This window comes from Amborella trichopoda, chromosome 12, assembly GCF_054954075.1.
Source record: "Amborella trichopoda isolate Santa Cruz 75 chromosome 12, AtrichopodaSantaCruz75HAP2 v2.0, whole genome shotgun sequence".
NCBI classification, from domain to species: domain Eukaryota; kingdom Viridiplantae; phylum Streptophyta; class Magnoliopsida; order Amborellales; family Amborellaceae; genus Amborella; species Amborella trichopoda.
In genome coordinates this window covers 16,213,264-16,230,055 of record NC_142347.1, presented here as the reverse complement: position 1 = coordinate 16,230,055, position 16,792 = coordinate 16,213,264, and the positions used below count along the sequence as shown (strand labels likewise).

Sequence of the window (16,792 nt, the reverse complement as noted above, 5' to 3'; positions counted from 1 at the left end):
AAGTAAGCGAAAACTTACAATACTTTTTTACCCATATATATATATATATATATATATATATATATATATATATATATATATATATATATATATATATATTCTAAATCTTTTATCTCCTAGCCATCTAATTAGAATGGTTGGATGTGATTATTTAAGCTATAGTGTCACAAGTCCAAGAATATGTTTTTTTTGGAACTTTGTATCTATTCAATGACACTCTTACAACCACCCGTTTTGATATTTAAAGGACAAAAATAATTGTGATATATATGTACAAAAGATAAATGGTATCTTTGTAATCAATCCCGTTTTGAAAATATAAAATGAAAAAACTTTATATATGGTTGTGACTTTCTACTATTCTAATAAGCTGCACCTCAAAAATCCTCTAGAAGAGAGTGTTTAGAAGTTAGAGAACCTTCTAATTGATCATGTGGACTTCGGGATATATGTTACGAACAAAAAATATTTCAAGCTATAAAAAATAGTACATCTTATAGTAAGTTTTGTGAAAAATCTATTTTCAAGACTTTCAAGTATTTAGATATATGCTCAGTCTATACCATTATTGAAATTTTAAATTTCATAGCTAGATATGAAAATAGATTTTCAAGCCATCATAAGCTTTCTACCGTTGGAACTACATCTACATGAGAAATTTAGAGGTGCACCTTACTTCTATAATATAAGGAGGGCACCTTATACAATCCTCACCCATACAAAAAATATTAAAAATTTACCGAGTTTCATTTAGTTGTTTGAATTATAAAAACTAGTTGGTCCGACTGGCTAAAACCAATTAAACGTAAATTTTGACTAGTTTTCAATTGAACTTGTCTTTTACTTTGGACCAGATTGCCTAAAACATTGATCGATGATCGGATCACTGGTTCGGTACTCCTCATAACTATATAGAGATGACAAACTTCTATTGTCAACATCATCGAGCCATGGTAATGTAAGCGTTATGTAAGAAACTTCACTACACTTCAGTACACATATTAAATACATTTCCAGTTTAGTTGCAAAGAATTTGATATTTTATAGTGTTAGAGATACATTGGTCTTTGAATAAGGTAAGAAGCATTTTGGGAAAGGCCAATTTTCCTCATAATAATAGGAGAGATGGGCGTGAGTGGCGTTGTCAGGCTTCTTCATAATTTTTTATTCACTAAGAGGATGTTTGGATACCAGAAAATATAATATAGGGAAATAGATTACTAGAAAAAACGCAACTCAAATTCAAGAAATGAAATGAAAAAGAAAGATGAAAATGGGGATACTCAAGTAAGAGAAAACTTACAATACTTTTTCACCCATATATATATATATATTCTAAATCTTTTATCTCCTAGCCATATAATTAGAATGGATGGATGTGTTTATTTAAGCTATAATGTCACAAGTCCAATATTATTATTTTTTTATAACTTTTGTGTCTATTCAATGACATTCTTACAACCACCCATTTTGAAATTTAAGGACAAAAATAATTGTGACATCTATGTACAAAAGATAAATGGTATCTTTGTAATCAATCCCATTTTGAGAATACAAAATGAAAACACTTTATATAAGGTGGTGACCTTCTACTATTCTAGTAAGCTGCACCTCAAAAATCCTCAAGAAGAGAGTGTTTGGAAGTTAGAGAATCTTCTAATTGATCATGTGGACTTCGAGATATATGGTACGAACAAAAAATATTTCAAGCTATAAAAAATAGTATATCTTGTAACAAGTTTTGTGAAAAATCTATTTTCAAGACTAACAAGTGTTTAGATATATGCTCAGTCTATACCATTATTGAAAATTGAAATTTCATAGCTAGCTATGAAAATAGATTTTCAAGCCATCATATGCTTTCTAACGTTGGAACTACATCTACATGAAAAATTTAGATGTACACCTTACTTCTATAATATAAGGAGGGCACCTTATACAATCTTCACGAATACAAAAAATATTAAAAATTTATTGCGTTTCATTTCGTTGTTTGAATTATAAAAACTAGTTGGCCGACTGGCTAAAACCAATTAAACGTTAATTTTGACTAGTTTTCAATTGAACTTGATTTTTTCTTTGGACCAGATTGCCTAAAACATTAATTGACAATCGGATCACTGGCTCGGTACTCCTCATAACTATATAGAAGATGACAAACTCCCAATGTCAACATCATGGGGCCAAGGTGATGTAAAAGTTATGTAAGAAACTTCACTACACTTATTAAATACATTTCCCGTTTAGTTGCAAGGAATTTGATATATTTTGTAGTGTTAGAGGTATGTTGGTCTTTGAATAAGGTAGGAAGCATTTTGGGAAAGGCCATTTTCCTCATTAGAAAAGGGGAGATGGGCGTGAGTGGCGTTGTCACGCTTCTTCAAAATTTTTTATTCACTAAGAGGCCGCTTGGATACCTGAAAATCTATTACAGGGAAATAGATTACTAGAAAAAACGCAAATGAAACTCATGCTATGAAATGAGAAAGAGAGATGAAAATGGAGATATTCAAGTAAGGGAAAACTTACAGTACTTTTCTACCCATATATATATATATATATATATATATATATATATATATATATATATATATATATATATATATATATATATATATATATATATATATATTCTAAATCTTTTATCTCCCTGCCATCTAATTAGAATGGATGGATGTTATTATTTAAGTTATAATGACACAAGTCCAAGATTATTTTTCTTTTGGAACTTTGTGTCTATTCAATGACACTCTTACTACCACCCATTTTGAAATTTAAAAAACAAAAATGATTGTTATATCTATGTACAAAAGATAAATGGTGTCATTGTAATCTATCCCATTTTGAAAATATAAAATGAAAAAACTTTATATAAGGTTGTGACCTTCTACTATTCTAGTAAGCTGCACCTCAAAAATCCTTTAGAAGAGATTGTTTGGAAGTTAGAGAGCCTTCTAATTGGTCATGTTGACTTCGGGATATATGGTACGAACAAAAAATATTTCAAGCTATAAAAAATAGTATATCTTATAACAAGTTTTGTGAAAAGTCTATTATAAAGACTTACAAGTTTTTAGATATATGCTCAGTCTATACCATTATTGAAATTTTAAATTTCATAGCTTGATTTGAAAATATATTTTCAAGCCATCATAAGCTTTCTAACGTTGGAACTACATTTACAAGCAAAATTTAGATGTGCACCATACTTCTATAATATAATGAGGGCACGTTATACAATCCTCACCAATAAAAAAATATTAAAATTTTTTCGAGTTTCATTTAGTTGTTTGAAATATAAAAACTAGTTGGTCCGACTGGCTAAAACCAATTCAACGATATTTTTGACTAGTTTTCATCTGAACTTGATTTTTACTTTGGACCAGATTACCTAAAACGTCGATCGACGATCAAATCACTGGTTCGGTACTCCTCATAACTTTATAGAAGATGACAAACTTCCAATGTCAACATCATGGGGCCAAGGTGATGTAAAAGTTATGTAAGAAACTTCACTACACTTATTAAATATATTTCCAGTTTAGTTGCAAGGAATTTGATATTTTGTTGTGTTAGAGGCATGTTGATCTTTGAATAAAGTAGGAAGCATTTTGGGAAATGCCCATTTTCCTCATAAGAAAAGGGGAGCTAAGCTTTAGTGGCGTCGCCACGATTCTTCATAATTTTTTATTCACTAAGAGGCTGTTGGGATATCTGAAATTATATTACAGGGAAATAGATTTCTAGAAAAAATGCAAATTGAACTCAAGATATGAAATGAGAAAGAGAGATGAAAATGGGGATATTCAAGTAAGGGAAAACTTACAATACTTTTTCACCGATATATATATATATATATATATATATATATATATATATATATATATATATATATATATATATATATATATTTATTTATTTATTTATTTATCTCCCAGCCATCTAATTAGAATGGATGGATGTGATTATTTAAGCTACAATGTCACAAGTCCAAGATTTTTTTTTTTTTTTAACTTTGTGTCTATTCAATGACACTCTTACAACTACCCATTTTAAAATTTAAAGGACAAAAATAATGGTGATATCTATGCACAAAAGATAAATGGTATCTTGTAATCAATCCCATTTTGAAAATATAAAATGAAAAAACTTTCTATAAGGTTGTGACCTTCTACTATTCTAGTAAGCTGCACCTCAAAAATCCTCTAGAAGAGAGTGTTTGGAAGTTAGAGGACCTTCTAATTGATCATGTGGACTTCGGGATATATAGTACGAACAAAAAATATTTCAAGCTATAAAAATAGCATATATTATGATAAGTTTTGTGAAAAATCTATTTTCAAGACTTACAAGTGTTTAGATATATGCTCAGTATATACCATTATTGAAATTTTAAATTTCATAGCTAGATATGAAAATAGATTTTCAAGCCATCATATGCTTTCTAACGTTGGAACTACATCTACAAGTAAAATTTAGGTGTGCACCTTACTTCTATAATATAAGGACGGCACCTTATACAATCCTCACCCATATAAAAAATATTAAAAATTTTCCGAGTTTCATTTAGTTGTTTGAATTATAAAACTAGTTGGTCCGACTGGCTAAAACCAATTAAACGTTAATTTTGACTAGTTTTCAATTGAACTTGATTTTTGGACCAGATTGCCTAAAACATCGATCGACGATCGTATCACTGGTTCGGTATTCCTCATAACTATGTAGAAGATGGCAAACTTCCAATGTCAACATCATGGGGCCTAGGTGATGTAAAAGTTATGTAAGAAACTTCACTACACTTATTAATTACATTTCCAGTTTAGTTGCAAGGAATTTGATATTTTGTAGTGTTAGAGGTACGTTGGTATTTGAATAAGGTAGAAAGCATTTTGGGAAAGGCCCATTTTTCTCATAAGAAAAGGGGAGATGGCCGTGAGTGGCGTTGTCTTCTTCATAATTTATTATTCACTAAGAGGCAGTTTGGATACCTAAAAATATATTATAGGGAAATAGACTACTAGAAAAAGTGCAAATGAAACTCAAGATATGAAATGAGAAAGAGAGATGAAAATGGAGATATTCTAGTAAGGGAAAACTTACAAAACTTTTTTACCCATATATATATATCTATATATTCTAAATCTTTTATCTCCCAGCCATCTAATTAGAATGGATGGATGTGATTATTTATGCTATAATGTCACAAGTTAGCCTCTGACCATATGATCTAGATCTGATCTCTCAAAGTATTTTATCATTAATTTTTTTTACTAAAGGTATGGTTTGCATAAGGTTCCAGTCCAATTAAGGTGCACCTCCAAAATTTATCATAAGATGTAATTTTCGTGTAAATTTATTTTAGGATTGGTTGAAAATCTATTTTCAACTCTAATTATAAAATTTTAAACTCCAAAAACAATCAAGTAGATCTATAAATATATGAAAATCTTGAAAATGGACGGTCTAGATAATGTGTTGCAAGTGCGTTATTTCTAATATTCAAAATCTTTTTCTTTTTCATATTTGTACATCTCGATGTCGGGATGATCAATTAGAGGGTTTTTCAACATTAGAACAACATTTTTCTGATCGATTTGTGAGGTTCAACCTTAATTTTACATTTCAAGATTTTCTACTAATCATATAAAGATGAAATTTGATACGTGTCATCATCTCAATAGAGTGTACTACATAAAAAATATTTAAAAAATTCTGAAAAATTAAAATAACCAAAATACCTTTGCAGCTTCTGGTGATACTTAAGACATTATATTTTTAAAAAATGTGTTTTATATTTTTTACAGTAACGAGTTTAAAAAAAGACTCAACACACTAATTTATTATCAAAATAAAAATTAAAAATAAAATAATATATAAACATGATATTGTGACAGGTTATCTCGGCTGGCAATTCAGATTGACCGGTTGGGAGATGAGAACTATAACAAAAGAAAATTTATATAGAAGCGAGGAAGTACAATTTAAGGTTTCCTAGAAGCTAACATTGAAAAGAGAAAACGAAAAATTAGACATATTAAAGATAAAAATAAAATTGGAGGAGATAAAGAGTTTCTTCAGAGAGAGATGGAGAGAGGAAAATTAGAGGAGAGAGAGAGTCTTTTGTTTAAAAAGATAAAGATTTTTTAAAAGAAAAACAAAAAAAGAAAAAAAAAAGAAAAAAAAGAAAAATGTGTCCGGTCGAGTGGAGTAGGTGTCCAGATGTTGGAAGAAATGTCGAGAGGTCCTCGTGTCTAATAAATCCCCCTCACGTGCCGATGTCTGCCTTGTCTTACGTGCTACATGTCCGCCACGTGTAACACGTCCCTCTCGAGCCAGCTAGGATAACGGTGAGGGTACGCCAATGACCTCCGTCAATCCCGCACCCCAGGTTAACGGCGCCGTTAGGGGCAGTTAGGGCAGCTTGCCCGCTGCCCGCCGTCGTTATCGGCGAACGCAAGCGGGCGCGGCACATGGGCACGGCGGCTTCCTGGAAATGGAAGCGCTCCCATTTAATTCTCGCAATAAAAAACCTTAATTTTCATAAATTCATTTAAATCATTTACTTTGTATATAGTTTACTATTTTAATCCGTAGGTTGGTGAATTGCTTGGTAGTGTGTTTGACTCATCCTTACTACTCATCCTTACTATTTTTAGTAAAATAAATTGAAGGTTGCAACGGGTCAGGTTTAGTGCAACCCATATTATGGCTAGGTAGGGTCCGGCCACACAAAAAAATAAATGAAAAAAAATATAATTTTTTTTATTTTTATAAAAAGTGGGTTGGGTTGGGCAAATCTCGTTAACAATGGCCTGCCCTGACCCTTAATCTATATTTTGTGGCTTAGGCTCTACTTTTTTAAAGCTAAGCTAAGCCGACAGTGCTGCTCTCGTTGTTAGCTTTAAAATAGACGGGTGACTTGTACAGTAAGAAGCACTACTTTTTTCCAAAAATGAAAAAAGTGCAGTTTGGGTATTATATTAAAAAAAATAAAGATAAATACTATTTAATAAAGTTCCTTTAATTTTTTGAAAAACACTTTATCAAAATACTATATTGTTTAGAATAATTGTTTTATGCGTGTTAGACTATTTCTACAATGGTCGAGAGGATCCATCTTTAAAGATGTAAAGATGGATGCAACCAGGTTGTATATCTAAAAATAATTATTAATTAATGGTTTAAATATTTTTTAATATAAATTATTTTAATTTTTAAAATTTATTTATTTTTCATATTCATGATTTTTATGTTAAAAATTATATATTCTTTAAAAAATAAGATCAAATTATATTTTACAAAAATATATTTAGCTTTTCTATAATACGCCGGCTTCCACATGAAAACAGTCTCCTTATCAAAATACACTACTGCAAATATCCATCAAAATACGGAATTATAACAGTTGAAAAATGGCAAAATATTAAATTATTAGCTCTTCTATATTTTTAAGTTAAAAACCTGAGCAGCACACCCATATCTTCCGTATCCGAATAACGATTCCAACCTGGGAAGACGCGTGTGCATAGCAGTAATGTGGGTGGCAATAGGGACCCAACATCTGTCATGGAGTAAGGAAAGAGGAGGCGAACGGCTTTATTTACCGGTCGAAGAAAATCGAGTGGCGTTAGCGCGAAACGGGAGTCGGTGAAAAGAAGGAAAAACCGCTTGTCCAGAACGGAAACTGCTTTTGTGGGGAGAGCGGTTTTGACTGGAAAGTAGACAGAGAGAACCCCACCAGTATGAAAATACCGAAGCTTCTGTTTACTTAAAAACTCCCCTGTTTCCTTGCCCCCCTTCTTTATTGCAACCTTCGATATCAGTACTACGACTTTGAAACTTTGAGGTTTTGGGGTCCCTTCCCTTCCCTTCCTTTAAGCTTTTACTCTGCCATTTTAATCTTTCATCTTTCCTCGAGCTTCAATACATACCTCTTCTCGGTTTGCCGTTGCCGGAAAAAGCTGGGCGGCGGCCAAGGAGGGTTTTTTTTTCCTGGTTACGCTTTCTTGTCCCTTTGGTTAACTTTGCCGTTTGATGGCGCCGGAAAAGGGGGTTTCTCCGGCGATTGAAGGGTTTTCCGGGAACAGTTTTGCGCAGTTGTTGGATTCTGGTAGCTTAGGTTTAGAAATGAGGGAAGAGGTGTGTCGAGCTCAGCAAGGTTTGGTGTCGCCGAAGCCTCATTTCTCGGGGTTTAAGCAAGGGCCTGATATGCTCGGTTTCCATGGCCATGCTAGTGACCGGAAGGATGGTTCTGCGCCGTCGATTCCTGGAATCAGTGGCAGCGATTCTTCCTCGTCTGGTTCGAGCAATAGCAGTCGGCCCAAGAGCTCTGTAATTGTAAGTGCATATGTAAGGGTGCTGAGACATGGGGGTTTTACGTTAGGGTTTGAGAACTTGGGTTTTCCTGGAGTTGATGTTTTGGGGGCGTTTGAAAACTAGGGTTTTACCTTGTGGTTGTTCATATAGATGATTTTTAATTGCATTTGTTTTCCCGAAATTGTAATAGAGAAGCGATGTTGGGGAAGCTTCAATAGAGCACAAGAAGCATAGTGGGTCGGTTGAACATGGTAATGGCGAGGCTGGAGTTCAATTCAAGAAACCGAAGGTGGATTCATCAGCCTCTGTTCCATTGAAGGTCTGCAAAACCCTGAGTGAATGTGCATGTGTTTCCCCATATGCCATTGATAAGAAACACCCATTTTTCTTTATTTTAGCTCCAAGCTCAATGGGACTCGTCTGTTGATTGTTGCAGGTTAGGAAAGAGAAGCTCGGAGAGCGAATCACTGCTCTGCAACAGCTTGTTTCTCCTTATGGCAAGGTACGATTACAACCCAATTCGATTCTCTCTCTCCGGAACTTATAATGTATTAAACATTGTTTTCTCTTTTTTCAGACCGACACGGCCTCTGTTCTTCACGAGGCTATGGGTTACATCCGCTTCCTCCACGACCAAGTTCAGGTTGCTTTTCTTATATATCCTTCCATTTACTGAACCCCTCTCTCATTATCATCTCCATTGTCTCTATCTTTATTCCTTTGCTTTATGCGGTTTCTCCATTGTCTCTATCTTTATTCCTTTGCTTTATGCGGTTTTATTGATTGATTGTTTCAGGTGCTTAGCACTCCCTACTTGCAACGAATTCCGCCTTCTAGCCTGCGGGTAAAATACCCCACCTAATGCAACTTTACTGAATCCATCTCTCTCTGAGCCATGAATCTTATATTCTCGTATCTGTGTTTCAGGAAGCTGGAGAAGAAGAGTCGAAGTATGATTTGAGGAGCCGAGGTCTGTGCTTAGTCCCTGTTTCCTGCACCCTTCATGTGGCAAGCAGCAATGGTGCTGATTTTTGGGCACCAGCCATGGCAAGCAATTCCTCCAAATACTGAAACAAAAAATTCAAGAAAAACAAGGAGATGAAAGATTCAACATGGTGGGTTTTTTTTTTTCCCCTCCCGATTTCTTTTCTCAGTAAATGGTGAGTAAAATTGAGAGTTTTGTGTCTTTCCCCTTCTGTGCAGTGTATTCTGTAGAGAGAGAAAGCAAAAAGCTCTGCTGACCCGGACTACGGCCATGGCCTTGAATTTTTTTGGGGTAAGTAGTAGTCAGTCTAATATAAATGAGTGGACATTTTCCGGCGAATAGTTCCGGTTACCGAGCTCTGTAAATGTTTTTGTTAGCATGTCATTACATGTTTTATATGGCAAATATTGATGTGATCAAAAGTATGACTATTAGCAACCTTTGTTATTTTTACATTTTTTATATATTTCCATATATATATATATATATATATATATATATATATATTCCTTTGATGTTACATATATTTCAACTATAGCAGCCACTGCAGAGACACACTGACAACGAGTTTGAATTTTGAAGGGTAAATATAGTGTGCATTTAGTCTAGAAAGAGTGTGTTTTTCTGTGGGATATAAAGACAGGAGTGTGATGGGTGGAATGGTGTATATAATTCATATTTGTAACTGCCCCAATCCGCGTCCCAACCACTCTAAAATCAGTATGCCATTCCTCCGATAATAATACTCCTACTTTGGGCTTGGACCTCTCTCTTTTCAGCTCGATCAAAGATTCGGGCCTGGTCTTGGACCTCTTTTCAGCTCATCTATTGAGACAAATATGGTAGAAATCAATAATATCGGAATACTGGACTTGGGCTTGGGCTTGGACTTGGGCTTGGGCTGGGATTGGACTTGGACGTCTTCTCACCTTGATCAATAATTCGGGCCTGGGCTTGGACCTCTTTTAAGCTCATAGATGCAGGAAGACAAGTATGATGTTTTAAAATAGTGTGTGGCTGGTTGGCGATAAAAGAGACTTTGTTAAGAGGTCGCAGTCGCACCCAATCCCATCCCACCGAAATCAGGGCCGCATTTTGTGGGATTAATAATGTGGGGTCGGTGTCGCACCAAACCATTGAAGAAAACGATAGAGTCTACCGAAAGCAACGTATGATAGATGAGGATTTGGGACCTAAGCTTTGAGGGAGAGTGCCCCCTTTCAAACTTTTGTGTCATGAGAACTGTGGTCCGCGTGATACGAATGTGTTTCGGTGGTTGTCGCTTCTTGTAAAATAATTTTATAAGTGGGTAAACAACAAATTTATGTCATAAGTTAGTAAACAACAAATTGATGTCTCCCGCCAATTTTGAAGGGAAAGTCTTACTAAGATCATGAAATATTATCATCATCCAACCTATGATGTTACAAATTTTGTATTGAAAAATATTGTTATATTTCAAAACAAAATTGAAAAATCTTTTGTTACCATATTGTTTAATTAATGAAAATTTTATATGGAGTTTCAACGGGAAGCGTACGAGAGGCACCTTGAAAATCGACAGGAAAAGGTTGTCTTGATGATGAAAATCCCACTTATTGATTATTTCGACTATGAGATGCATGGGTATGAGGAAAAAAACAGAGAGGAATTGAAGTATTGAACGCAGCACCTTACAATATAATATTTGGAGGATTTATTTTTAAGATTTTCTAATAGTTGTAGATTGTTCGATCTGTATAGCTTCAAATTTTATAATTAGGGATGGAAATGGAAACAGGGAATAATAAGAGTTCGAATTCTGACATTGAAATAGTATCGTTTGGCAGGTTTGGAGTTGAGCAAGTGGGTGCCTTGTATATATGGCACCCTTATTAAATATATATATATATTTTGTTATTGCTAACCAATCCTACCTTAGGGTATGATTGACAATATATAATTTAGAATATTCAGAATTTTGATATTTGGATAAAGGCATTGGTAGTTGTCCTTATATCTAAAATATATATTTTCTTAAATCCAGTCTATATGATGTCCTTTTCGGGGAGCCAGAGAAAATGCATCTTAGGTCCACCAATTACTAGGTATGAGAGGATTGATTTTGGATCCCGAAGGACAAATGTATGAGATTCTTTTGTATCGGTTTTGATTGTTTATTTGTATTTTAAATTTTTTATAAATTTGAATTTTTTTTATGTTTGGCTATCAAAACTAGAATTTATTGGTCTTATGAAGACCATTGATCTTTAGACTTCTCCTTCGTTACAAAAATCAACGGACCATCCGTCAAATATCTTTCTCGACTGTTGTTATATTGCACTTGGCTTCATGTCTATCTCTATGTAAGCTTTTTTTCTTTTTGGACAACCAATTGTGAAAAAAAAAAAATTGTGGAAGAAATTTGATGGACACAAAAAACCCAACTCGAACCCTATAAAATTTGTGAAAGAAATAAAATGCAGATACTATTTCTAGTTGCAATCCTCCCCATAAGCCTCCATATCTTTATGGTGAGAATCTTTTTCCACAAATACCAAAGTTTATTAGTCACCTTACTAAGATCACCTCATAGACACCTTACTAAGATCACCTAATAGATTTCTAACACTATTCTCCAATGATAAAAGAATAAGCAGAAAAAATAAATGAATTCACATAATCTGGTGGGTAAATTATGACCTTGAAAACTAAATGTTTTTAATTACAATAAAGGGGGGCTTTTAATTTAACCACCTCAAATCTCAATAAAATAAATAAATAAATTTTTTGTTATTATTTTCACACAAAGAAAGAAGGGTAGGTGGTTTTTATAAGGTTGCAACCTTAAACAATCCAATTAAGGTGCACTTCTAAATTTTATCATGACATAATTTTGGTGTAAAACATTTTTAGGATTATCTCAAAATCTATTTTCATGTCTAATTATCAAATATAAAACTCAAAAAATGGTTAAAATCAAGTAGATCTATAAACATATGAAAATCTTGAAAATGAATGGTCTAGATAATGTGTTGCAGTATGCATTATTTTTGGGACTCAAAATCTTTTTTTTTTTTTCGTATTCATATATTTCAATGTCGGATGATCAATTAGAGGGTTTTTCAACATTAAAACAACCTTTTCTAATGAATTTTTGAGGTGCATCTTTAATTCTACATTTTGAAGTTGCAACCTTATATAAACTTTTCGAAAGAATTGTAGACAGCCCAATAGATCCACATTAAAAGATCCCCATTACGAGATAATGAAATATCTTGCTTTATCGGTCATTTCAACACGCATTGATACTATGTTTTAACCTGTAAACACCATAAAGAAATGGGGTTTTCACAATAAAGAAATAAAAAAGTCGCAATGTACAGGATATGAATAAAAACCATGAAAATGATAAAATGATAAGGGTGCAGTTGGCATACGGATGCATCCGTAGCTGTAGAGGTAAGGTGAACCTTCAAATTTTATCATGGTATATAATTTTGATTTAAAATGTTTTAGGATTATCGCAAAATCTATTTTTATATCTAATTATAAAATTTTAAATTTAAAAAATAGTTAAAATCAAGTAGATTTATAAACATATGAAAATCTTGAAAATAGATGATATAGATAATATGTTGTAAAATGTACTATTTTTGAGATTTAAATTTTTTTTATTTTTCATGGTTATACATCTCGATGTTGGGATGATCAATCAAATAGTTTTTCAACATTAAAACTACCTTTTCCCAATGGATTTTTGAGGTGCATTATAAGGTTGGATCCTTATATAAACTTTTTCCAAATGATAATGGTTGAGCGAAAAAGACTAAGGGTTAAGAGAGACGAGCCCTCTCTCCATGAAAAGGGCTCTCTAAGAAGAAGCCCCTGATCTAAGGGCATTCATGGAGTGAGAGTAAAGCAATGAAGAGAGAAATTCTCCCTCTTGCAATCTAGAGTTTTTCTTAGGTCGAGAAGAGCGAAAGAGGAGAGAGGAAGGGCCTTGAGCTCCTCAAATATATATCCTTGAGCCCAATACAATTTGATCTCCTTCTTCTCTCTTTACAACTAAAAAACTATAAAATAAAATTTTTATCAAAATTGCAAGGGCCAATGTGGGCACCACATAGTAAGAAATGGAAATTTGGGAGAGAGCTCCACAACCTAGCTACTAGCAAGACCGCCATCATTTTTGAAGCTTCCCACATCACAAAAACCCTAAACCTTCCTTCTTGTAGAATACGAGCAATTTCTTTGCTTCAGGTTCTAGAAATCTTTGCTTGACGAGGTCTGGCATGAGAAAACAGGCACAACACCGACACTCTTGGAGCTTTCCCTTATCACCAAAACTCTAAAAACTTCTTTTGTTGCAGAAGAGAGATTTTTAGTTTAGCTCCAAGAAATCTCTTTTTGGCGAGATCTGGCTATAAGGGAGGAGAGGGGTAGGTATCCGCTTGCGGTATGGGGTGAAGGATTGGTTTCTTAGCATGATTGCTCTCAATGCCAGGGATCGGAGAGGGAGAGAGGAACCCGAATCAATTCATTTTGGAGTCAGTGATAGAGAAACCAAACTTTTCAAAATTCAACTCTAACTTGAATTTTTTTGGATTTCGACAATGGGAGGTTAGTTGAATCTTGGTGGGCGTGAAGTTGGACAAAGGTGATCTAGCAGTATATAATTTTTAATCTTTTTTCTCACCAAACACTAATAATGGTCCAATCGCAATAAATTCAACTCAAAATAAAGAATAAATAAGAATAAATAAATAAATCGGTTCTCACTTGCTGTCTCTATTTACAATTTTCTTTTATTGAATAAACCAATACAATGATTTATGGGGGGAATAAGAAATAAAATGCTGCAATCCATAAAGCAAGATGCCGGAATACGACTTCAACCGGACTTAGTATAACCCACACTGAGATCAATGTTCAATCCCTGATCTTCCGAATTTGGAAACGCCCTAGCTAAACCCCTTCACAAAAATATGAGAGTAAAAACTATTTGATTGAGCCAATTGTATCCAGTCTACCCCATATCCGAACCATGTTCACATCTAGGTCCGAACCTATCCCCCCCTTCTGATTCGAGCCAAGGCTCGTGCCTAACCCAACCTTGATCCAGTCCGAGTCAACACCCGGTCTGATATTCAAAACCCCAGGCTTGTACCCATCTTAGTCCAGGTCCCAACCAAGTTCACACCTAGGTTCGAACCTAGAGCCCCTCTTGGTCCGAGCCAAGACTCGTGCCCATCCAGTCTAGATTTCAATCTAGGTGCTCACCTAGTTTAGGGTTAGAACTTAGAACTTAAACCCATTGAGTCTAGTAAGGTCCATCTGTTCTAGCCTTAGCCTAGGTCTTAGTTTAGGGTTTGCTACAATTAGACTAGGTTTGCCTTAGCTCAAGGTCCCAACTTACGCTTGTCTTAAGAATTGTTGGAAGCATATCAGCGACACCTTCAACTCCCGGTGCCAAAAAATGAATAGGCGCAGGGTGGCCACCTAACCATCCTGTACTTCTGGTCCCCAATGTATCTCTTGCGAGTCTCATAAGGGACACCACTTGTAACTTTTCAAAAACCAGTGAAAATTAAAAACATGATAAAAATCATAATTAGCAGAAAACTCCTTTGGGAGCAAGGAATGCAGTAGATTCTTCATCTTCAGGTGACATCCTTATCTGGTTATACCCTGAATAACCATCCATAAAGGAGAAGGCCTGGCAAAATTGGCTGTCGAATCAATTAGTAATTCAGTGAAAGGAAGTCAGAAGTCCTCTTTAGGACAAGCTGCATTCAAATCACGGAAGTCAATGCAGAGCCTGATCTAACTATTCTTCTTCTTGACTAATTTCTGCTTGACCGACTTAAAGGATGGGTCAATCCCCAACCTATGAACTACAACCTTGGGGTCAACATCGGGCATCTTTTGATAATGCCAGGCAAAGACATCTCGATTAGCATGTAGAAATGCAGTGTACATCTTCTTCTCTTCATGAGGCATAATAGTGGAGATGAAAGTCGGCCTTGGGTCAGTTTCATCACCCAAGTTCACCTCTTCTAAATCATCAGTTGTGGCTTGTCCACCATCTTCCAAAACTTCTGGTGCCTCTTCTATTTCCTCCTCATCAAGGGGTAAGGGGTCAGAAGTTCTCTCATGAACTTCAAACACTTCAACATTTTGTACTATGGGAAATGATCCTTCTTTTATCTCCTTCACTCTTAAACTTTCAGGTTTTTTAGATGTTTGCGCCACTTCTACTTCTTCTTGAGACTTCAGGGGAATAACTTCTTCAGGGATGAGTTCAAGGGATGATAGTGGTGGTTCTTGAGTTACCATCACAAGAGAAATTTAATCAGTCAAGAATAACCATAGAGGTAAACCAGTTTGCCCCAGGTAGCTAAGGCCCTGCTTTTGTGTATGCTGAGACGTTGTGGTCTCAATAACTGCAAAGGGCGCCAACATCCCCTTATCATCATTTAACCCTTGATTTCTTGACAGTTCATAGTCCACCTTCTTCATAATTTGATGAGCATTAGGACTATAAAGATCCCATTGTGGTAGCACTGAGGCATTTGTAGAAGAGGGACTTCGAGAGTTTTTCTGAGTACTAATACTTTTAGTTTCTGGAGTGAAACTGGGTAGAGGGACAGAAAAAGGGTTTTGGGGCAACACTTCTTTCGCCTTAGTTGTTCCCTTTCTTATGGTCTCAACCTGATTGAGCAAATCCTGAACTTGCTCCTTCAATTGAACAATAGTGGCTTGTCTTCAAACTTCATTTTGTGTTCGGGAGTGCTGATGAAGTCATTAAAAGGGGAAGGAGGATTATATGTCATGTTTTGATGAGCAACTTGAGTTTCCATGATGGGGGTTGGGAAGCACAAGATTTTTTGAGAGTCATGCGTGTAGCTAGTTTGGTCTGTGAGGTAAGTACTATCCTCCCCCCTTTTGGGGATTAGGACATGCAAGACCTTAGGGATTGGTCCCTCTGAAATGTGGATGCGTTAAGAGAAATATGGAATGTTTAAACAAACATTAGACTCCAAATGGAAAACCAAATGATATCACATTCGAGGCCAAATTCACCCGTGCACTTCATATCATAAACACATGCCTTATTATTTATACTGGGTACTGAGAAATTCTAGAGGTTTAATCATCTGTTATATGTACATCGACTTTGAAGAATTAAGATAAGATGAACACCTTTGATTCTGACTTTAAAACTTATACACTCATTTCTTAAAAAAATATATATAAATGTTAAAGGGAAAAGATCACGTCGAGGGCATATGGCCTATATACCTGCACGCAGGGGCTTATTATCCTTCGAGTCTGGTCTTCAAAAGGGATTGGATCTCAAGTGAATCGTAGAAGACAATTATCTCCTCACATCTTGAATACTACTCCCCTTTCTACTCTTGGTTCTTGCCGAGGCACAACCTCTGAAGAACTCTTTATCTCTCTCTTAAAACTGCGTCTCTCAAAAGTGCGACCTCCCCCTTCAATTGA

At 34.9% G+C, this 16,792-nt stretch overlaps 1 protein-coding gene and 1 long non-coding RNA gene across 2 annotated transcripts; one reads left to right on the top strand and one right to left on the bottom strand.

Annotated features, from left to right (window-relative positions):
• Positions 1-5,942: 5,942 nt before the first annotated feature.
• On the bottom strand, positions 5,943-9,579 carry LOC148779468 (uncharacterized). The gene is made up of 2 exons (XR_016046173.1): positions 7,605-9,579; positions 5,943-6,487 (listed from the first exon to the last, which is right to left on the bottom strand). It is a non-coding gene; the product is annotated as an uncharacterized LOC148779468 (long non-coding RNA).
• On the top strand, positions 7,360-9,723 carry LOC18439079 (uncharacterized). The gene is made up of 7 exons (XM_011626912.3): positions 7,360-8,337; positions 8,507-8,635; positions 8,753-8,818; positions 8,894-8,959; positions 9,113-9,160; positions 9,244-9,431; positions 9,520-9,723. Exons 1-6 carry the CDS (start codon positions 8,035-8,037, stop codon positions 9,385-9,387), a joined length of 756 nt encoding a protein of 251 aa, XP_011625214.1. The 5' UTR covers positions 7,360-8,034; the 3' UTR covers positions 9,388-9,431; positions 9,520-9,723.
• The last annotated feature ends 7,069 nt before the right edge of the window (positions 9,724-16,792 follow it).

Excerpts from the sequence above, each read along its gene's own strand:
- LOC18439079 (XM_011626912.3), top strand. The coding sequence starts at position 8,035 with ATGGCGCCGGAAAAGGGGGTTTCTCCGGCGATTGAAGGGTTTTCCGGG. Across the intron at positions 8,636-8,752 it reads CAGCCTCTGTTCCATTGAAG|GTTAGGAAAGAGAAGCTCGG; the intron begins GTCTGCAAAACC and ends TGATTGTTGCAG. Across the intron at positions 9,161-9,243 it reads TTCCGCCTTCTAGCCTGCGG|GAAGCTGGAGAAGAAGAGTC; the intron begins GTAAAATACCCC and ends TCTGTGTTTCAG.